Source organism: Eubalaena glacialis, chromosome 12 (assembly GCF_028564815.1).
Source record: "Eubalaena glacialis isolate mEubGla1 chromosome 12, mEubGla1.1.hap2.+ XY, whole genome shotgun sequence".
In the NCBI taxonomy this organism is placed as follows: Eukaryota; Metazoa; Chordata; class Mammalia; order Artiodactyla; family Balaenidae; genus Eubalaena; species Eubalaena glacialis.
In genome coordinates, this window is record NC_083727.1 from 17,423,132 (window position 1) to 17,446,233 (window position 23,102).

Below are 23,102 nucleotides of genomic sequence, written 5' to 3' on the forward strand. Positions count from 1 at the left end.
TATGCGTATTTTACTAGAGTCTTTAAAAAAATAATTTTTTGAACTAAAAAAAAAAAGCTAAACCAAACTAAAACAAGTTCAACCCCCCTCACTTACCCTCTTGTAATGAACAACGGCTTCCTAGACTTGAGAAGGGCCTGTCCCCCTGGCCTCAGATTCTCCCTGCTCCTCTCTGCCTTCCGGCCAATTCCCTAGGGCCAGATCCTTCCTGGATTACCTGGATTCCTATTCCAACCTCTTGGCACTCAAGCTCCACAGGCCACCCGTAAGTTGTCCTAGAAGAAGACATACATATGTTGGCTGTCTCTCTGCTAGGTGCTGATGGACAGGACACCATTCTCTCTAAGCTTAAGCACTGAATTTAGAAATCTGTATATAAACAGTAACATACATAACAACAAATTAAAATAACACATACCAATTGCATTTATGTATAACTTCTTTTTCAACTCTTGCAGTTCAGAAACAGATTTCACTCACATCAGTAGCGGCTGCACTGGATCTCCTAATGATGTCCTTCAGAGGTATTCTTTGAGGTGCATATGGTGAGAATTCCAACCAAAAGAAACAAGCAAACAAACACAAGCATTGCTGAACAAATTCTCATCTGACTAAAATGCTGGCTTGTGTTCAAAGTTTGCTTTTCCTTAGGTCAGACCAGGTGACTGGCACCCAGTAATGAGAAGCATGTCCATCTGGCCTGTTCTACAGCCCTGCCCCTTCTTCATTCCCATCCTCAAGTCAGTGTGATGTGGGTGTAAACACATCTCCACCTGGAGAAAATGTCTCTAAATTCTCCATTGATTTGGAGGCCACCGCCCAGCACAAGATGGGTTGGGTTCCAAGGATTACCTTGTCAGTTTCTCTTTTGAGGGTTCTTTTTTTTTTTTTTTTTTTTTTTTTTTGAGGTAACAAAATTGAGCTTTAATATTAGCAAAAATGGACACATCCCAAGGTCAGGTCACCAGTCCAGTTTTTCTCAGGATGTGCTGGGATGCAGATGCAGAGCCTACTCGCCAGCGTAACAAGTTTCTACGGGAAAATGGAGTCCGAGATGAATTCACCCCCGGGGGACTGAGGGAGGGTGCACGGCCTCGAGGTGTCACCGGTGGCCATTTTCACCTGGGCAGTGAAGGCCCAGGGGTGTAGACGGAGGGCCAGGTGGTGAGAGGAAGGGATGAAGGCAGGAGCAGGCGAGTGAGGAGAGGGTGGGAACGCTGAGCAACAGATGCGGAGGAAGGGTAGCGGGTGGGCGCGAGAGCTCCTTGGCATCTTGCACTCTCAGCCCTGCTGCAAACCAGCCCTGAAGTAGAACAGGGGGAGGGGAATAGGGGCAGAATCTCCTGTTCTCCTCGTGCCCCTGAACCAAGTACTACCAACGTAGGGGCGGGGGCATGAAGAGGCGTGGGCAGAGGAGCATCTTCTCTGGTCTTTCCTCCTCCCTCTCTCTCTCGTCCCTCTCTAGGGACAAGATATTTTCTACAACCGTCGTCACCATTATCTGCTGATGTTCTCTCTCTCTCTCCCTCCCCCACCCCGCTCTCTCACACACACACACACACACACACACACACACACACGTAAACACTCACCCACACATGACCACAGGGTGATCTCAGGCAGGAGGTGAGGACGAGAATGCCAGGGCTGAAGGGACAGGCAGGCCCATGAGAGGGGCCTCCCTGTGCCCCATTTTCAGGGTGTGCAGCACAAAGAGGAAAAGAGAGGGGGAGGAGAGACAAGAGGCAGGAGGAGCGACCCCTCATTTGAGCATCTGCTCCTTGGCAGGAAGGTCTGTAAACTAGGGGCTTTTGGTCCAGCTACGCTAGGGACAGAATCAACCATCTGTTCCAAGTCTATGAAGAGCTAGTGTTGGTTCTTTCTTGGGTCCTCACCCAAGCTTCCACCACTTGCCTTATTACTGGTTCCCTGTCCACTATTCTGCTGTTCCATGTGACCATACAACAGGCTCTCACTTGCGGTAAATGGAAGGAAGGGAGGAAGGAAGGGAGGGAGGGAGGGAGGGAGGAAGAAAGGGCAAGCTGCTGCCTTGGAGAGGTATGAACCTCACAAGCAATACACAGTGGGGGAGGTGAGGGCGCTAGGAAGTCAGTTTGGAAAAGATGCGGGTACCGAATGCATTTTTCTATTGTACTCCAGTTTTTACAAAGATCATCCTCATTGGATCCTGGGTTTTCACATTTAGATACCCATTTTAAGACAGCAGCCTATCCCTTAGAACCATACTAAAGCATAGGTTTACATAACCAAATTTTAAAGCAGGAAAAGACTTTTTTTATTATCAAATATACTTTCATTGGGAGACTTTTCTCCTCTAATCAGAAGTTTGAACCTCTTAATATATTTTATGTTTTTATTAGTCAATGGATTCATTCTTGTAATAAAGGCACTTTTCCCCAGAATTATACTTTCCAAAACTTTCTTGCTTTAAAAAGTTTCTTATTTATGCTTATTTTAAACACTAAGAGAGTAATAAGGAAGCCTCACTTTTTGAGGATAGAAATTCAAAGATGTTCAAAATGCCATCGTCATTGTCATTCATTCGTTCATTTCACAGCTATTTATTGATCATCTAGTACATGCTGGGAACTGTTCTAGCCACAGAAATGCAGTAGTGAAGAATGTATTTATTATACACTCACTATAGAAAGGTGAAAGACAGAACACGAAGTACTGTGGGATTCTGAAGTAGACTGTGGTACAGACTGCACAACCTTGGGAATACACTAAAACCAGGGAACCGTACACTTAAAAGAGTGAATTTTATGGTATGTGAATTACATCTCAAAAAAAAAAATCATTTTACAAAGCCCTATGGGAGTGTTCTGAAGGGAGATAATATGTACTATGCGCTTTCACATGTTAGGTATTCAATAAACGCTTTACAAAGAACACAATCAACTGTGGTATTTAATTAAAAGAAGATACCTACTCGAAAAAATATATATATATATAAAATCTTGGTTATTACTGTAGTCAGCATTATCATTCTAACTATAAGTGCCCTTATAAGTCCAGCCCTGTTAAATTCATCCCAACCTTAGCTGTTTCCTTGTGTTGATCTAGGTCATGGCACAGAATAAGCTGAGCAACTGTACAAGATCTTGTCCAATTACTCAGAAACCAGCCTTGTGCTTGCTTTTAGGTTGTAGAGTCCCGACCCTAGCCTGAGGCACCTGCTCCTCCAGACCAATTCAGCTAAGCTTTCCAACCAACAAGCATCACCATCTTTACCTTTTCTATTGTCCTAATGCTTAACGCACCTCCAGGTGAACGGATGGATGGATACTAGAATTTGCTGTAAGCAGATCTCTATGTATCACCCACTTATGAATATGACTAACAGAATCTTATCCTTGGATGTCTTGTTCTATTGCAACATGAACTTCCTGAAATGAGGCTTATATTTTCTGTGACTAAAAACTCCCCCATGACACCACCTATGTTACTGAGACACGCCAGAAAACCAATAAATGCTGTTTTTACCAGTTCCCTGTATTCACTTTCAGGAAGAATAATACGTGCCATCATTTAGCTACCTCTAAAATAGTTATTACATAATACACTAAAATTACAATATTTAGAACCCTGTAATATTCTGTTGAACTAAATTTTCAAGAAAAGGATACAGGTAAAACAGCAAAATGTTTTATTTTACTTTATTTACTTTCTTTATTATTTTACCTTTCATGTTATTTTACCTTCTTTAATGGAATTCTTGAAACGTCTATTACCCCTTGTGTTCTGTAACAATGTAGGGAATATAATTTAACAGATTCTTTTTAATTTACAAGGTTTTTGGCCCCTCTTCTATATAGTCCAGACTATATAGTCGAGATTCTTGAGTTCTATTTACTTTTTAAATTTTCTGTGTCTCCATTTGTGAACATTTCCTACCACTATCAGATGACTGTCTCTAGCAATGAGTCAACCCTCTTTTAATTTACTGCTTCTACTCTGTCGTAGGTAAAACATCATGTACGTTCATTTGTGAGTGTCACGTACGTTCATTTGTGAGTGTATATTTGTGTGTATGTAAAGAGAGAAAGAAGAGATGAAGAAGAATGAACAAATAGAAAATTGGAAACTCCAGGAAGCTACTTAAAACCCAACTGTTTAGAATTGTTATCCTTGGTAAGTATTAGGAGACTTTAAACTTCTACTTTAAGGAATTTTTGTGAGGTTTTTTTAAAAAAATATTTATAATGAGTGTATTATTGTAATTTGTATAATAAAAATTACTTTATATTATATTATTGTTTATAATATCACACATTTATATTACCCAAACACATAATCTGTAAATCAAGATTTACTCCCTGGGGAGAAGTGGGGGAGGAGGAGGCAGGGAAGAGGTGGGGGGGGAGGAAGAGGCGGGGGAGGGGAGGGGGAGGAGGCGGGGGGGGGGAGGAGGAGGAGGCAGGGGGGAGGAGGTGGCGGGGGGGGGGGGGGGAGGAGGAGGAAGAGGCGGGGGGGGGGCGGGGGGGGGCGGGGAGGCCTGCTTTGGAAGGAATCTCCTGAGAGTAAAAATGCAAGGTTAGTGGGTGGCCTGGGGGGGTTCAGAGATTTTGCACTGACCTCCTGGTTTCAAATTCCATCTCTGATACCTACCAGCTATTAGATTTTTAATAAGTCCTACTTATTTAGTATTCCTATTACAAATAATACTTATTATAAATATTCACTGAGCCCTAGCATGTACCCAGGAACTCTTCCTGGTGCTCTACAAACATTATCTTATTTAACCTTCACAACATCTGATGAAGCAGCCCTGTCATCCCCATCTGGCAGTGCCCAAACCGAGGTTCCAGGCAGGTCCCAAGCAGTAAATGTCCAGACAGGTGGGCGACGCAGCTTCCCTACCAAGTTATTTGGCCTCTCTTTGGGAGCATTATTTTCTGCCTCTGCCCAACTGAAATCATAAGATTACTAATACCCATCTCATAAGGGTATTAAAACTAAATAAGGTAGCTCGTACATGTGGATGTCTCATAAACTCCAATGTACTTTTTATTTTTTTATTTTATTTTATTATTTTTAAATTTTATTTATTTTTGGCTGCATTGGGTCTTCATTGCTGTGCGCGGGCTTTCTCTAGTTGCGGTGAGCGGGGGCTACTCTTCGTTGTGGTGCGCGGGCTTCTCATTGTGGTGGCTCCTCTTGTTGCGGAGCACGGGCTCTAGGCACGTGGGCTTCAGTACGTGTGGCACGCGGGCTCAGTAGTTGTGGCTCGTGGGTTCTAGAGCGCAGGCTCAGTAGTTGTGGCGCACAGACTTAGTTGCTCCGTGGCATGTGGGATCTTCCTGGACCAGGGCTCGAACCTGTGTCCCCTGCACTGGCAGGTGGATTCTTAATCACTGTGCCACCAGGGAAGCCCCCAATGCACTTTTAAAATGTCATTATTACAATAATTATTAGCATCATTATTATGGCCTCCTCACACTTTACCCTTCCTTTCTAGTTACTGGCAGTATTTTAGGTAGTGAGGCAGATAAAGTACCCTGAGTTTTACACATGTTAGGCTATACTGGTGATCAACGATGCAAAATAGCTTCATTGATAATTATCATAAAATCACCAGCATGTAAAAGATTCATCAGAAACACTAAATAGTGAGTTTTTACTTAAGCTAAAATTCTCCTTTAGAAAGAAAGGTTTAATCTTCATGAGTCAAGTAACTGACTCCAATGAAGAATTCAGATAAAATATCAAAACAGATTCCAAAAGATGAAAGAGATCAAAGGAGTATCTTGGAGAAGTGAACCCCACACCCCAAGGAGAAAGGATATCCACACACAAACAAAAATACCCTTTGAAATCACAGCTGGAAATCTGTCTTCCTCTTGGCATCTTTGTTAAGAAGCCATGTCTCTGTTATCGCACACATTAAAAAATAACATACACTCCCACAAACACATCCAGATGTTCACGAATATTCATGATGTGCTTCCAATCTGGTTTGGACATACCCTTGATTTATTTTTGATTAAGTTCCATCAGCTTCTGCTGGGGCCCATGAGACGGATGACATTTGCTGTAGCACAAATTTTGAACATCTTCATAGTCTAAATAATTGCAGAAAGTCTCTCAAACTGTCCCTTAGAAATAAATGATTTATGCACAAACCTCAGAATAACCAAAGACAGAGAAACTGGTTTACTCCTGAACCCAAACTCTAAGACCACTTCTACAGTTGATCAATTAAGCCTCCACTTGTAAAACAAAGGTTGACATGGGGGATGGGGGGGAGGGCAAAAAACTGGAATCTGATGTCCTTTTTCGAGTAATACAGTGAGACTTTAATGGAAAGGCAACAGACATGCTCTGAAGTTACTAACATGTATTTTCCAGTCACCAAGTTACTCTGTGTCCTTCCAAACACCAAATGGTTGAAAAGCCAGAAGAACCAACTGAACCAACTGCATAGAACAAAGTAGCTCAACATTTTACCATCTTGCTTTCTTCCGTTCGAAATAAAATTCTCGAAACTTCCAAACTGGAAAAAAAAAAAAAAAAGGCAGCTCCAAATCAAAAACTACTGCTGAAACCGGTGTAATGATCTTCTCAAAACAGGTGGCCAGAGAAAGGTCCAGTCAATATACTTGGTGTTCCGGAGCCCAATTCTTTCTGTCCTTAGTCATTTCAATTGGTTCACAGGAGTTGTGATGAGAGATCCTTCTAAAATATGGACCTAGTCTAGGGAATTCCCTGGCGGTCCAGTGGTTAGGGCGTGGCACTTTCACTTCCGGGGCCCAGGTTCAATCCCAGGTTGGGGAACTAAGGTCCCACAGTGGCTAAAAACAAATAAAATAAAATAAAATATGGACCTAGTCTACAGCCATATTACCCTGATCACGCAATGTGGACCTATAAGGTCAGAAGGCCAATGTCAGTTGTGTGTGCTGACACCAGAGAAGGCTCACAACCCTGCTCCAGGTGACCTCCTGCCCGGGCCCTGCACGCACCTGCGTAATCCCACTCCAGACCCAACCCTTGCCATTTCAACCAAGCTGGGCCTTAGAGGACAGGTGGACCACTTGGCCTGGGCCACTCAGTCTTTGCTGAGGATCTCAAACTTAGACCTTTGACAATAACAAATAACAAGTAACACTGTAGATACAGCTACAGAAACCCAGTCTTAGGGCCTGAAAATAAGGAAACATTCATCACACTCCTTTACATTTTGTCTCAAGTCAAGACCATACTGCCTCTAGTGTGCCACAAATTAGCATGTTTAAGTAGCCTATAATTAGCTTGTGATTAGCATAAATAAATTACACTGTAATCTTCCACGTTAAAAGTGTTTAATTGTTAAATGTAAACATTGAGATCACACTATACTTTTGGTAACCTGGTTTTAATATTCCAGGGCTCCAAAATGCACCTGGCCTGGGCCTCACTTAACTTTGAAAGATCCCGATTGCAAAAACAGAGACACTCCTTTCCCCTCCAAGCCCAGATTCTGCCATCAAAAAGTGGCCTCTTTAATTTCTTGGCTTTTCTCCCCAATTACTGTTAATTTGATTAACATCTAGGAATGCTCTCTGTTGTATGTAAATGAAAACAACTACAAAGCTCAGACTTTTTTCCCTTTCTGGCAAGCATTTATATTTTGAGCAGAATCCTATTTTGGTGTTTAATCCCCTGGGCACATTGTGTTTATAAATGCAAACAAACAAAAATCAGTCATTTCTGAATGCTCAGGACCAAAACCAGAAAAAGAAGCTGATGTTGTTGATTCCTATTTGAAAAGTCTGATGAAGACAGCTCAACTATTCTATCACACATAGCACATCTAATCTGTCCGTTTCCATAACGGTATGAGCAGTCTACAAAGGTCTCTAAGTTTAAGAGGATGGAAGCATACCTAAATTGATCCTAAGTATAATAAAAATCTTCTTAATTATGAGAGGTACGGGATGCCAAGATCAAATCTGGCAGCCCAGAGACCTATTTATATTTATGTCCATGTTAATGTGGTGCAATGAACAAAAAAATGCTAAGTTGGGACTGGGCATTTGACTACAAATGGGACTTTGTCTGAGAGGAGCCCAAGCAGAGAACTGTATTACCATCTGGCTTAAGACATAAAGCCTCAGTGTATTTTGACATCAAGTGTGTAAATCCCACAGCAGAATGTGGTTCAGACTCACTGTCTAATGCCCACCGTTTCTGACTGCAATCTGCAAATCAACAGTAGCCCAAAGCTAGCAAATAATGTCCATTAAGACAAAATGAAACAAAACAAAAGCAAATGCCCTGGTGCAACAGTTGGGCTTTAGCATTTAGCAGTTGAATATTTAAAGTCAGGACAATTTGCAACACAGCTCACATATTTATCCTCGGGGTGAGAATAAGAATTCAGGTAGCCTCCTGGGGCAGCCAGTGTTCCCTAAGCACTGAGGTGGAGGCAACCCTTATCTTTTCTGGAATATCTTTTCTTGAATATTCAGGGAGCTCAAAGGTACAGGAAACCTGTTTTCCACAGGCTTTGCAGTCTCTAGCAAATAACAAAAGAAGAGCAGTCAATAAAACAAAACAAAACCCCCCACAGAGACTGGACTAGTCTGCATGACTGAGGAAAGCCACAAGGTCACCTTGGCCCAGCCTGTCAACTATTGCGAAATGGCAATTATTTTTGTTTTGTCTTGTGAATGGTGATGCATCAGAGCAACCTTCTATCTTTTTACATCATCAATGATCCAAGGACCTGTGAAAGGACAGCATGTATCTTTTCTCTGCACACCTGTTTATGCCTTAGGTTCCAGCCCTAGTAAACTTCCCTCAGTGGCCCATAAAAGCCACATTTTCTCTCTCATTTTTGACCTTTTCACTAACTGTGACCTCTGCCTTAAATTACTCTGCACTGTCTACACCTCGCTCCCCAACCAGATTAATCATCTGTGTTTCCTTACAGTTGGGCTTGGGTATCACCTCCTCCAGGAAGCCTTCTTTGATTTTCCTAAACTGGATCAGGGGCTCTCTTGTGTACTCCTGCACGGCATTTGAATAGTCCGATTAGGGAATTCCCTGCCAGTCCAGTGGTTAGGACTTGGCACTTTCACTGCTGTGGGCCGGGGTTTGATCCCTGATCAGGGAACTAAGATTTCACAAGCTGCGCAGCGTGGCCAACAACAACAACAAAAAGTCTGCTTACTAAAGTCTAAAGCCCCCACTAAACTGTGACATCTTTGTGGATGGGGAACACATCTTTATCTGTATTTCTGGAATGACAACATCTCAGATGCTTGACGCTCATTTAATAGTTTTAAATAATTACATACACAAATGAATTCAACAAATACTTACTGAGCACCTATTATGTCCCATGCACTGTTCTCCATGCTGGAATACAGAAAGGACAAAAACAGACTGACAAAAATCCCTGTCCTCAAACTAGGATTTACTGGGAAGGGACACGAGGGAACTTTGTGGGGTGCCCTACATCACGCTGGGGTGTGGATAACATGCCTATATCCACTTGACAAAACTGTATAGCTAAGATGCAAGCATTTCAATATGTAAATTTTACCTCACAAAGAACTTTTAAAAAATAATAATTAAGCAGGCGTGAAGGGGCTTCCCTGGTGGCGCAGTGGTTAAGAATCCTCCTGCCACCGCAGGGGATACAGGTTCGAGCCCTGGTCCGGGAAGATCCCACATGCCGCGGAGCAACTAAGCCCATGTGCCACAACTACTGAGCCTGCGCTCTAGAACCCAAGAGTCACAACTACTGAGCCTGCGCTCTAGAGCCCGTGCCCCGCAACAAGAGAAGCCACCGCATGAGAAGCCCGCGCACAGCAACGAATACCCAATTCAGCCAGAAATAAATAAATAAAAATAAATAAATTTAAAAAAAAAAGCAGGCGTGAAGAGTAAAGATGAAGTGAGAATGGCAGGATGCTGGTAACTGTTGAAGCTGGGTAAGAGGCACAGGAAGTTTGTTATAGTATGCTGTTTATATATGTTTGAAATTTCCCGAAATAAAAGCTAAAAGAAACCTCTACACTCAGGTGAATAAATATTAATGAAGTACAAATAAAAGATACTCCTGCATCATGACAGGAGTTTTTGATGCAGGAATAGAAAGGAAGGAAGAGAAATGAACAGTTATAGGTCACTTACAATGAGGGACCAGGTATACTTTATAGCAGTTTTCTCATTTAATCCTTGTAACAACTTTATGAGATATTTTTACCCCATTTTATAGATGGGGAAACTGAAGCTTAGAAAGGTTACACAACTTGCCAGATAAGTACAACAGCCAGAATTTGAACCCAAGTCTTCCTGACTCCCCCAGTCTCCTTCCATCCTGTTTCTCACACCCTTTTGCCACTGTGACAATCGCCGAGGCCAGGACGCCAGCTTGGGCGTGGGGTGGGAGAGGTAGGGTCTGAAGAAGCCCCAAGAATCACCACTAGTCACGCCAGACACCACTCTTAGTGCCTCTGTCTTTGTCCAGAATTATACCTCAAAAGATTAAATTACGAAAATTGCTAGGAACAATAATTATGCCCCAGAATCATTCCTACACCATCGGCAATGGCTCTGAGATCACATTTCTCTGTGATAATATGCAACAGTCCCAGTCCTCAAAGACCTGGGTGAGTCTTGCCTGGGCTCCGGGCTCTTGAGGCCCACACAGATGTGTTAACAGTGTGGCACAAACTGTAAGTCACCTGTAAGTGGCACAGAGATCCTGTAAGTGGTGACTTCTCTGACAAGGCTATGATACAGCAACCACTGTACAAACTTGTTTCTGCCAACATCCAAGCAGACTCAGCCGCAAAGATGCCGAGGAAGCTGACATGGCCGGTAATAAGTGTCTGCCTTGCATGTGTCCCTCTCCTGGCCATGGTGTCACTTTGACAGATGTCAGACTTAGCATCGCTAGACATGGGCCCATTATGGACTTGGAAAGCTGCTGTCATTTCCAAATGCAGCTTCTCACAGCCAAAAAAACACACAGTGCTCAGGGATGTGCCCAAATGTATGGAAATATGGGCAACTTCCCTGCTGTTCCCAACCACTAACGACCTAATCCCCAGCAGAGGCAAGGGCTGTGGTCCAAACACACGGTTCCTTTAGGGCCCACTTGGTGCTAAATAGAAACTCTCATGATAGTTATAATCTCAATCATAATCCGTGCTTATGCTGTTGAATTTTCACCCATCTGTACTCTCTCTGTTACCTTCGTCTAAACTAACTGGCCCCCAAAACACTTTATTAAGTACGGGCTTTATTCCAGTCAGGGGCCAGGTGATTAGGTCCTGGAGAAGTAGCTTGATATCCAGTCCCAAAAGTTAATTACTAACATAATTATCAAAACCTTTTATTTTTCAGGGTTAAGTCAAGCATTTCTGTGGGCAGGGTGACTTTTTGGCTTGTTTGTTCTCCAGCTGACATGTAATTAGCTCTTAAGGACACCGCATTTTTGGACTTTTTAAAGCCAAACATAAATATCTAAATATCTATTCTGTCTATAGAACATTTCTTCAATCTCCCAAATTCACCCATAGGATGTGAAATGAAACAAACCCATAAAACCAATTTAAACCATCACCCCAAACTCTCTGCCCTCAAAGCTGTCTCTAATGACTTTTTCTACAGCAGATACAACAAACTTAATGCTATTGTTTTCCCTATAAATTGTTTTATGCTCCTAACATGTTACTATTTCCTCTTAGTGCTTTCGGTGGATCATTTCTTCTCCAAGTCATCTCACTTCTGCTTTTTTTAATTTTTCCTTTCTGCTTTTTAAATTTTTTTTTTCCCTTTTTGGCCGAGCTGCACCACATGCAGGATCTTAGTTCCCTGGCCAGAGATCAAACCCGTGCCCCCTGCAGGGGAAGCACAGAGTCCTAACCACTGGACCACCAGGGAAGTCCCTCACTTCTGCTTTTGCCAGGGCTGCTCACTAGCACAGAAAACAAGTATTAAGCTGCAGGTCCTCAGACCCCAAGCTGCCCCAAAAGCCTAGCATGCAAGAAGTTTGCCTACTCGTCCGAAGGCAGAATTCACAATCTAGAAATACAGGTAAATTCTGACGCAATAAAAAGTGGCGTTACGAAAAAAAAAAGTAGTATTACGGACTGAAAGTTGCAGCTTTTCAAGAAAATAAGTTCCCATCAGGACTCAATCTGTGATGAGCTGACCACCGTGAGAGGGAACTTTCCCTAAGTCGCCAGTGTTGCAAGCACGGCCTGAACGATGACCTGAAACAACCTCTAACTTCTGGACTCCTGAGCCGTGTGAAGGACGTGAACCACATGGCATCTAACTTGGTCTTCAGTACTTGCCTGGAATCTCATAGAACGGGAACTTGAATATGCTGACTTGGGATCTTACTTGTCTCACTAACTACAGTTTAAAAGATGAAGAGAGTTTCCAGCTAGCTCCCATCAATTGTATCCACCACCACATTCCTGCACCTTTGATGAGAAGTAATTTAGCTCATGCGGTGTTTTCTCCCCACACTGTCTTTTGCAAAAGCTCTGGAACAGAGCACACCAAATTAGGCCCATCTGTCTAAATGGGAAGAAGTTATTTATTCCACCTCCAGGCAGGCTTCCTTTCCTACCAAGAAGCTGCTTTCCAAGGTTCCCAAACACTGTGGAATGACTATGGTAACCCCAACTCTTAACCGGCTAGAATTTGGGGAAAAGCTGTTGGGTGTCGTATCAAGGATCATCTGTCAGTTCACAGCCATCATTTCTTTGCACGGTGAAATGTCCAAGGAAGCCACAGAGTATCCTATTATTCAAGGTCAAAATCGCAACATTCAAGAACTCAGGGCAATAATGAAGTTGTTGTTTGGCTGCAATCTTGCCAAAAAAAAAGGCACTAACTGTGCCCCAACAGGAGAGCCTAATTAATTTTAACAGTCTTTTGCCACATGAGAATACTTTCTTAAAAGGAAGGCAATAACGCCCCTCCCCCCCTTCACACACGCCAAGGGACAAAGTTACAGGAAAGAAGCCCTTGGCAATAATGATGCCCATGTGCCTGCCTGGGCCAGGGTGTCAGGCTCCTGGGGTGATGGCTTTCTGCCCCCAACGGATGCTTCTCAGCCTCAATCGATTCCATTATACTAACTCCCACCCATGTTGAACACTAAATCAGCGAACAAAAAGGAAAAAGGATCAATAGTTATTTGACAGTTATGATATAAGAAATCTTTATGTGGACTGAGTTAAGGAAAGAAATGAAACTGCATAAGAGCACCAGCATCTCACTTAGAGTGGAAGTGAATGATGTCTACTTATGGAATATACAGCAGCGGTGCCTAAACTACTTGGTGGGTCCCTTATCCAATAGGTTTTTTCAAACAGAAAAGGAATTATTAATAAAAGAATTATCTGTTCTGAGTTACTAATTTTTTCATCTCTACTCGAAGTAGATTTGTGGAAAAATCACAAAATAAATAAGGATTCAATTGAATCAGTAGTTTTCAAACTTTTTTTTAAAGGCAGAGGTACTGTTACTCAGAAAAGAGCCACGTAGTCCCCTAATACATAAAAGATGCTTAAAAAGGAGCTGGTCCAGATGAGGAAACACGGAGTGTTGAGCCTTTTCTTCTGCCTCTCATTCCTAAAATGGTCTTAAGGTCACCACAATGAAACGGAACAATTTGAGACGCACTGAACCAAAATGAACCCAAGACCTATATAGCAAATTTAAATTAATAAATGCAGAAGTTTTGGTAAATGTACCAAATGTACCATGTACCAATGTAAAAGTTTCTAGTAAATGTACAACATGGAAGTACCAGCACACATATAGATTATATAGACCTAAGCTCTGTAGTTACTGTTTATCACGTGGAACTTCAAATGCTCCACTAATCATACATATAAAAGTCTTTATAAAACAGCCAAATGAATTTCAATGCACCTGACAGAAGAGTTGTGTCTTCCTTGGTTATCTTGGTAAAATCATGAAAAATGGTGATTACAAAGAGGTCTTAGCAACATGGAAGAACTATAATAAAATGTTAAGTAAAAAAGCAAGAATTACATTGCCGATGTAAAAATGCCCAGAAAAACACGGAACGGAGACTTGCTAAAACACCAATGTGGTTATTGCTAGGTGAGAAATTAGGGTGGTTTCTTGTTTCTTTAAATTTTATTTTGTTTAAAACAAAAAGAAGAAAACAAAGAAGGAAGGAGACAAGGAAAGAACTAGCCTAGACCTCCTTTTGGCTTAGAGTCATTAAAAATGTAGTATCTACCGCCCAACAGTAAAAACATCCTTTCCCCTTAAGCTAAAAAAAAATTAAAATACAAATGCAATCTTTTAATGAATATAAAAATTTGATCATTATTGCCCCAACTAATACTCATTCAGTCTGACAGCCACAGACCTGGGTTACTCCTTTTAGGGTCTGAATTTTTCATCTCAAACTAGTGCAGCAGCCTGCAGAGTAATAATGCATGCACAACCATGAGAGGGCTGAAGGAGGGGACGCTGGACCAGGAGCAGCCCGGCTGGGCAAGAACATATCCCCAGTGCCCCACTCACCACATCCAGGTCCTGGGAAACCCGCCGTTTCCGCAGCTCCTCCATCCTCTCGCACACGTCGGAGAAACAGGTATTGTAATAATCTGCATACTGTTGTGCCAGGTCATCGATGTTTCCCAGGGAGCCGTCCTGAGGGTGAGGAGGGCAGGGGGACGAAACAGGAAGAGAACAAAGGCGATCAGTCCACCTGCAAACGCCCCACATCATCTAGTCTTCCTCTATGCAGCACTTATACTAATAACAGCTGGCATTTTTTCAGTGGTGGACGTGTGCCAGGCTAAATTTTACACGCGACAGCTCCTAATGCTGAGGACAGCCCTGGGACACAGGACCTATTTTCCTCACTGTGTATAGATGGACAAACAGCAGCTCAAAAAAGCCGAGTGACAGCCCAAGGATTGCACGGCTACCAAGCAAAGAAGCCAGGCCTCCAACTCAGGACTGTCTGATGCCAAAGCCACAGTTTTAACCCACATCCCTGCCTGCCTTGCAGGGCCAAGAAACCCCTGGGAAAACCACTGTGTCAGTGCGAGGCACCCTAAAGCCCAGTCAGTGGCTGCATCAGAACCTCTGGGGAAGCGTTTGAGAAACCCAGATGCCAGGACACCACTCCTGGGAATTCTGATGGGAAGCTGAGAATTCAGAAGCCAACAGGGAATGCTGCATATGGGACACACCTGAACCATACCTCCCATGAGACCCTCAGAAAAGTGGGAACTCTTATTCCCTACATCATTCAAGTACAGATGCAAGAGAACAAATTCACCTAAATAAATAAGGAAACATATCTGTGTCTCCACTGAGGGACGGGCCCAGAAGCTGCTCTGGAGCCCACACCCCCAAGTTCACATCCAGCTCAGCGGCCACTTCTGGTTCGGCAGCCTTAAGCATGTTTCCTAATCTCTGGCAACGCTGGGATACCTCCCCGTGAGGAGCGATGAAGTAACGTGACACACTCAGGGCTTGGTCCTTCACAGTCCTTCTGGCACATATTCAGGGCTCAATTTACTTAGCTAATAATATTCACTACAAATAATGTTTCAGATTGTAGTCTTCCTTTATGGGAACTGATTCCTAAATACATGTTTGAACACATACACAGAGGATGACAGCAATGCTGTATACATTTGTAGGTTATGCCATTGTGTCTATTCATTCATTCATTCCTTCCTTCACAGAAGCATCTCCCCTGCCCCTCTTCACCTCCCAACATGTTCTTTCTTTGGTATGAATAAAAGACCCTACCAAGACAACCAAGGAAAATGATTTTACCAAGATAACCAAGGAAAACACAACTCTTAGACAACTGAAGAAGTGCACACACATTTTCCCTGTGACAGACCACTGGCCAGCCCTGTCGCATAGTTAATGCCAGCACACCACCCTTAGCGCATGTGTCTAAGACTGCAAAGCACACTTAGACGCAGACAGGCTTTGGGAATTAAGAGTTCTTCAGTGCTGGTGCTGAAATCTCTTCAGAATAGTCATCATGATCTCAAAGTTTGTTTCAAAATTTGCAAACATCAAGTCTCAATCAAAACTGAAGATGAAATACCAATGAATGTTGAATTCTCATGCTTTAGATGTACTTCCTTTTTTAGAGTTTTTGGTTCTCTGCTATTTATACGGTACTGTTTCATTTAAATTTCCTTCACGCTAACTTCGTTTGTGCTATTGAAATAAAATTACAGTATATACAAAAGAGAAAACAGAGTTCTTCAAAAGCCTTTCTGCTGGGACTTCCCTGGTGGCACAGTGGTTAAGAATCCACCTGCCAATGCAGGGGACACGGGTTCGAGCCCTGGTCCGGGAAGAAGCCACCTGCCGCGGAGTAACTAAGCCCGGGCGCCGCAACTACTGAGCTTGCGCTCTACAGCCCATGCGCCGCAACTACTGAAGCCCACGCGCCTAGAGCCCGTGCTCCGCAACAAGAGAAGCCACCGCAATGAGAAGCCCCTGCACCACAATGAAGAGTAGCCCCCGCTCACCGCAAGTAGAAAAAGCCCGCACACAGCAGTGAAGACCCAATGCAGCCTAATTAATTAATTAATTAATTAATTTTTTTAAAAAGCCTTTCTGCTAAAGACCTCAAGGCCCTGGTCAGGATGCGTGGGTCAAAGCAAGTGACCATCTCTATCCCACTTCTGCATTCACCAATTTCACAAAACTGACCGAGTGGGGAAACAGAATTGAAAGAAATGATTTTTTTTTAGAAAAGATTCTTCCTTTGTTACCAATAAAATGTTCTATGTTTGAGGTAATTGTCTCAAAGTCTCCACTACAGAGCTCTTTACAAGAACAGTAAGATGTTTGAACGTGTCTGGGCAAAAGTCAGTCCCTCCCCTCTGAGACAACAGGCTGGATGGACACAGCAGAGGTGGCAGGAGCTTACCCCCCTCAAAAAAAATGTTTGTCAAGTTTCCAGTAGGGAAAATAAGAAGGAGTAAAATGGAAGTCTGCTGCTAGCCTCCGAGGAAACACACAGAGGGGATCAGCCTACCAGTCTTTGCTTTACTGCCTTTAGTAGAGGTGAGGCTCCTGACAAATTGCATCATAAATCGGATTACGATCCTGAGGTCTGCCCTGACTCGTCTCAACTGAACAGCACGTGCCCCATGGGCCACAACATGGAAATCTACAACCTCCTGACTGGTCTTCTTCTCTCCTTCCCCATTTGGCCTCATCTGCCTTGGATCCAGTCACCAAAGTGACCTTGCAAAACAGAGATCAGACCAGGTCTCTCTCCCCTAAGAATGATCCATGCCACACACATCACCCATTCTACAAATAAACCCCAAACTTACCAGCCCGGTGGAGAAGGGGGCTGAGGCCTGCCGACGGGGAGGACCAGAGGAGCCAGAGAGGACAGGCAGCCCCCACAGTGGCGGCTCCCCCAGCCCCCATGCCACCCCCAACACCAAGAGAAAGCACTGGAAGAAACTTTAGGAAAGAGCGAGGGCAGAAGGGCTGCTCCCATGGGAGCATCTGTTCCAGCCAACGACCAGGACTATGACAGCACAGTGCCCAGCGAGGCAAGGGCTCCGGACCACCGCTGCCTCGGCCAGAGAGAAGCATCTGGACGGTTCCTAGGACAAAGGGAACTGGCTACCTTTAACATCAGGGTATCTGCCTTCTACTGACCGAGGATGTTTGCTTACACCTCAAAGACACAAGGCCCTCACCATCCCACTTCTCTTCAAGAGCACCAAGTTTCCTTAGCTCCCCCACCCAGTATATACTGGGAAAGATGAGTGTGTGTTGGAAGGTAAAAAGGACAGGACTTGCAACAATGTTACCTGAGAACCCATCTTCATGAGTTATTGCCCTGATCCTGCCACTCTCCACAGCAACTGGGGCTCCTGGAAGATCTTGGGCTCTTTAGAATTGTCTTAGTCTCTCGAGAGTATGATGCCATCCTCATCAAGAAACTTCTGCCTTCTTCCCTCCAGGAAATGAAACACACCTGCCACCTTTGACCAAATACAAAATCTGTATCTTCTAATACCTGAATGAACTTGTGAGATGGGCTATATCCACACATTTCCCTATGGCTTGCTGTTCTTAATGGAAATTAACCTCTCTCTCTCTCTCCCTCTCCCACTCTCTCTTATTCACAGAGGCACTAAGAGTTATACTGACCAAGGCAAGACACTCCAATCTTGATGGCTGGCTTCTCAAAAATAATCAGCTTTCAAGTTTATGAACTGTATGACTTATCACAACCAACTACTACTTTCTTGGACTAATCAAGGCCACCTGAAAAAATTATAAAAATGATAGTTTATATAGCTTTGTTCAAATTGCTTTCTTTCCTTTCTCTCTCCTCTCTCATATATCCTGGGACACCTTCAAAGCCAACTGTTCACTTCTAAAGTTTCCAGGCTTCTGGTCAAACTTTTTTTTCCTAATAGTGAAACAGTTTCATTCCTATCCCTCACTCCCAATCACTCGGAACTCCCCAAATATTTGAGGGCCTGGGAAATATCTGCTGCTCATGAGGAAGAAGCAGCTGTTCAACTCAACTCAGGCCAAAGACAGCAAACATTTCACACTCTGCAATAACCATTCCTCACTTGATGCTCAGCAAATAATAATTTAGAACACGGTGGCACAGCTGCCTCTATGTTTTTTCAAATCGCTTTCCAGATGTGCAGTGAGTCCCCATAATTACCACTTTCATCAGTCTTGATCATTTAAATGCCAAGAAAGGCAAAATAACTTTTTAAAGCGTGTGTGTGTGTGTGTGTGTGTGTGTGTGTGTGTGTGTGTGTGTAAGTAGGTCTTGTCTGCCATGCACAGAAAGGAATTTTTTCCCATCCCAATCACATGGAACCAAGGAGCCACATGATGATTTTCTCTTCACCCACTCCAAATCCATGCTTTTTCAGGACTGTCTGGAGACCCCTGCATCCTTTCTGTCCAACTTGTTCTTACTTGATATAGTACAAACCTATTCGGTAAAAATATTTACTTCTATTAAAATATTTGCAACATTAGTCCCTAGGGAATTTAAATAATGCAGTTGATGTTTCAATAGCACCACACCTTGTACATCTTTTTTGGGGGATGTGAAGTTCATGTCTGACTGAACACCCCACAATGCTAATGCCAAGAGGCATTGATGTTACAAAATAAACTTCTAAATATATAGTATGACTTTATAAATTTCGATATTTATTATAATAAATACATTAAAATACTGAAACAGATTCCTTTTTAAACTTTTTTTTCTTTTAAGGTGTTAAAAGTTTCTGCTGTAGAGTGTATTGCTTGTCTAATCTGTTTCGCTTTTTATTTTCCCCCTTTGGTTCGCATGCATTAGGCTGAAGCAATATTAGTTCTGTGTTTAGGAACTCAGAAAAGTCTTATTTCCTCAAAATAGCCTTTTTAAAGTAAATTGTGAAATTTTGTGTCGCATAAACTTTTTTACAAGAATTTTCCCATCACTCTCTACCAAAAAAAAAAGATACATGCAAATTCAAGCTCTCTTCCCGTTTCCTATTACAAAACCAGGTCACAGCATTTTTCCATATGACCATCCATTTCACTTAATATGAACTTAATTTAAATCTGGGTCCCACTACCAGTGTCAGCTCAATGGAAGACTCACTTGTATAATTTTCCCATGAAGCCACAGCACGCATTTATACCAAACACCCATCTTTTTTATACAACCAACATAAAAATATAGAGACAAGGGGCATTGTACCAAACAATTCAGATCGGGTGAACTGCTGTTACAATTAAGGAGAAAAGAAACAGAGCATTGTTCTCTCAACAACTGATTTAATAGTATTTCTGCATTTTTATCCCAATGTACTTCTGTCTCTGGAAAATGTGAAAACTAAAAGTACTATGAAAACAGAGGCATTTGTATCATTACTTTTTTTGTTTTTGCTCTCTTCTTTCCCCAGATGTCATTTATGCTTTAGAATATCTTGACAAAGCTTAAGTGGAAAAAAAGAAAAAGAAAAAAACTTCTCTGAAAACACCAGAAGACACAATGTAATCTGTACTGCTGTATGCAGATTACATGCAAATGAATGCAAATGAACTCGTGGTCCTGCTATTTTATCTATCTATAAAGACAGAGCCCTAAGGGAAAACTCAATGCGTTGCTCTGAATCCCCAAAGTTGAGGGGAAGAAAGGGAACAGGACTCCTACCTCATTTATTTCACACATCTCTACCTTTTCTGTCTATAATAGTAAGTACGTACATGATATATTTTATGAAATATAAATTATATGTTTTATTTCCACTACTCACTATTGTTTGGGAGAGGGATGAAGATATATTCATATATATAAGTATTTACATCAGTCCCCTACCAGATAAATCCACTAAAACAAATCATTACAATACAATAAAGCCTAACTGATTTCTTGAATGACTTCACAATGCCTTCTCACTCTTAATTAGCTTGTGTAAAGATTTTGAGGTGATAAACACTCCCAGAAACCTTTCAGGTGAACTTGCTACTACCATAAACAAGACTTTAATTCCGGTTTCCTTGTTCAGCCTCACCGAATCCCTGAGATGTCACTGTTTGCACCAGCTCTGTCATCCCATCCTGCCGTATCATCCTGGAGAAATTCATTGACTATGTAATAACTGATCTCAGATATATTTCTCTGAGGTATCTCTCTCAGCATTTCTGCAGATGGTTTGAGCTGAAATACAGTTTGTCTCAGGAAAGTTTTTTACACATAACAACCAAAAACATACACCAGAGGGACAAATTAAGTCATACTGGTGGTGAGAGAGGGCTCTGGGGGCACACCCACATGGCAGGTGGCTGGAGGAGGGCTGATTTCACATCTTCCACTCTCCTCCCTCCAAAACACCCAGAAGTTGCCCGAGCCCACGTCTAACTCTTGCTTTGGCAAATATGATCTTGGTGCCCGTGGCCCCCACTATCATGCATCAGTGGTGTCCAGTTAACATAAATCCCTTCCTGAAGCATGAAGAGCCTCACAAGCTGCCAGTATTGGCCACCCCCTCCTTCCCAGCACTCTCTCAGCAGCTGCTTGCAAAGGCAGTGGTCTTCAGGGACTTCCCTGGCAGTCCAGTGGTTAAGACTCCGCACTTCCACTGCAGGGGGCGAAGGTTCCATCCCTGGTCGGGGAAGTTCCAGGTGTGGTCAAAAAATAAATAAATAAAATTAAAAATTAAAAAAATAATAAAGGTGGGACTTCCCTGGTGGTCCAGTGGTAAAGAATCCGCCTTCCAATGCAGGGGACGTGGGTTCAATCCCTGATCAGGGAACTGGGATCCCACGGGGCAACTAAGCCCACGGGGCAACTAAGCCCACGCGCCACAACTACTGAACTCACGCACCTCAACGAGAGAGCCCGCTTGCCGCAAATTACAGAGCCCACGCAAATCCACATCTGCTTCCCATCAACTCCAACCTTGATGCCATCGGTGACCTACAGGAGAAGCTGGAGTTCTTCAGATGGCTCAGGACCCCCAGAAGATGACGGAGACCTGGCAGGACCTGGACTTGCTGGGGGTCCGGGCACCACTTCACGCTAGCAAGGTAGATCGGTGACACCACAAGGGAGCCACCACAGTGCCCACTGCCCTCCACTAACCTTCAGAGTCTAAAAAGTATGGCTACTGCTGATTCACTTCTGGCTTCTGGGTTGACACAGTCCTAAGTCACCACACAGTCCTAAGATATTCTGTGACATTTGAGACCAGCATTTGTTTAAACAACATTGCATAGCACAGAAGAGCACAGAACAGAATAGAAAATGTTGGCATACATCCCATGAAGAAACAGGACTGTTTCCTGCAACATTTTTTTCAGTTATGTGTGTGTATAACTGTACCTGATCACAATGTAAAATACATCTTCCAGTGAATCTGTGGCCAAAAGTTTGAAAGTCATTGGTGGAGTTTGTCTCTCGGGCTGCACCCTAGGGGTCCTCCCACTTTCGAGTCCATTCTAGAGCTCAGTGCACATGGGTCTCCTCAGGACTCTCACCCTCCTCCTCAGCTTACCCCTAAATGCAGATGCTCCCCAAAGGCTCTCCCTGTGTTTTTCTCTTCTTGTGGTCCCTGCTCTCCTGGCGGAAATCTCATCTGTGGTTGAAATGATTTAAAGCCACAACAGAAGCATTTTTTCCTTCTCCTCTTCCTCCCTCAGGCTCAGTGCAGCCTGCTTGACCCCAGGATATGAAAAGCTTGAGATCTTTAACCAAAATGTTATTACCAAAATCTTATGCATGAACTAGTTATCCCTAATTATCTGCTGGGTGTGTGCTGGAAAGGGATTTGAACAGCTTGGTTTAAATATGAACAAACTCAGTTTACAGGCCATGGAGAGGAGTAGCTACAACAAAATGGAATGAAAAGGCCTCCTCGTGGGGAGAGTGTGTGCTGGCATCTTTCACATCACAATGATTGTCAGGTGTGATGAAGAAAGTGATCAGAGCTATAAAATTATGTTCTTCAATCATCAACACCTAATGGGATACTTCATTAATTCAAATAATACTTACTGAACACCTATGGCATTCCAGGTGCTGTGCTAGGTGCTAAGTATACAATATAAAATCAAGAAACACGAATGCTTATTATTACTGGACAGAAAAGCCAAGTATGGCTGTATTTTAATGCAGTCATATAATTAAGTCACGGAAATTTGTTGAAGGGATTTACTAAACTGTGTGCTTAGTATAAGGTCTTTTTGGAATTAAAGGCTTTGAAAGATCCCATTTGCTGGGCTATCGGTGGCTTAAAAAGAACATTTCACAGGAACCTTCAGAACTTGAAAAACGCAGGGAGAAGACTAGAATGTTGACAGTTTGTTCTAAAAACTTCAAGTGCAGATTCACACTTAAAATGGACATGAGGATTTAGCAGATGACAATTTTAGACTCAACTCATTTCTCCTTTCCAAACTGCCTGAGCTTAATCGAATCACAGATTTGGAAAGAACAGCACAGTGAGCTAGCTGGGTGGGAATGAAGTCAGAATTTCAGACCAGATTCACAGATTTTGATGAGTATGAATCACACCTTGCGCTTTCTCTGGCTGCCTCTGGCCCATACT

General features: G+C 42.9%; 1 protein-coding gene across 2 annotated transcripts in view; it reads right to left on the reverse strand.

Moving 5' to 3' along the window:
* SASH1 (SAM and SH3 domain containing 1) overlaps positions 1–23,102 on the reverse strand; it is a 186,390-nt gene that overhangs the window by 130,877 nt on the left and 32,411 nt on the right. For both annotated transcript variants that reach the window (XM_061206866.1, XM_061206867.1), the window contains exon 2: positions 14,542–14,670. In XM_061206866.1, coding sequence (XP_061062849.1) covers positions 14,542–14,670 — 129 coding nt within the window. The remainder of the gene's footprint in view (positions 1–14,541; positions 14,671–23,102) is intronic.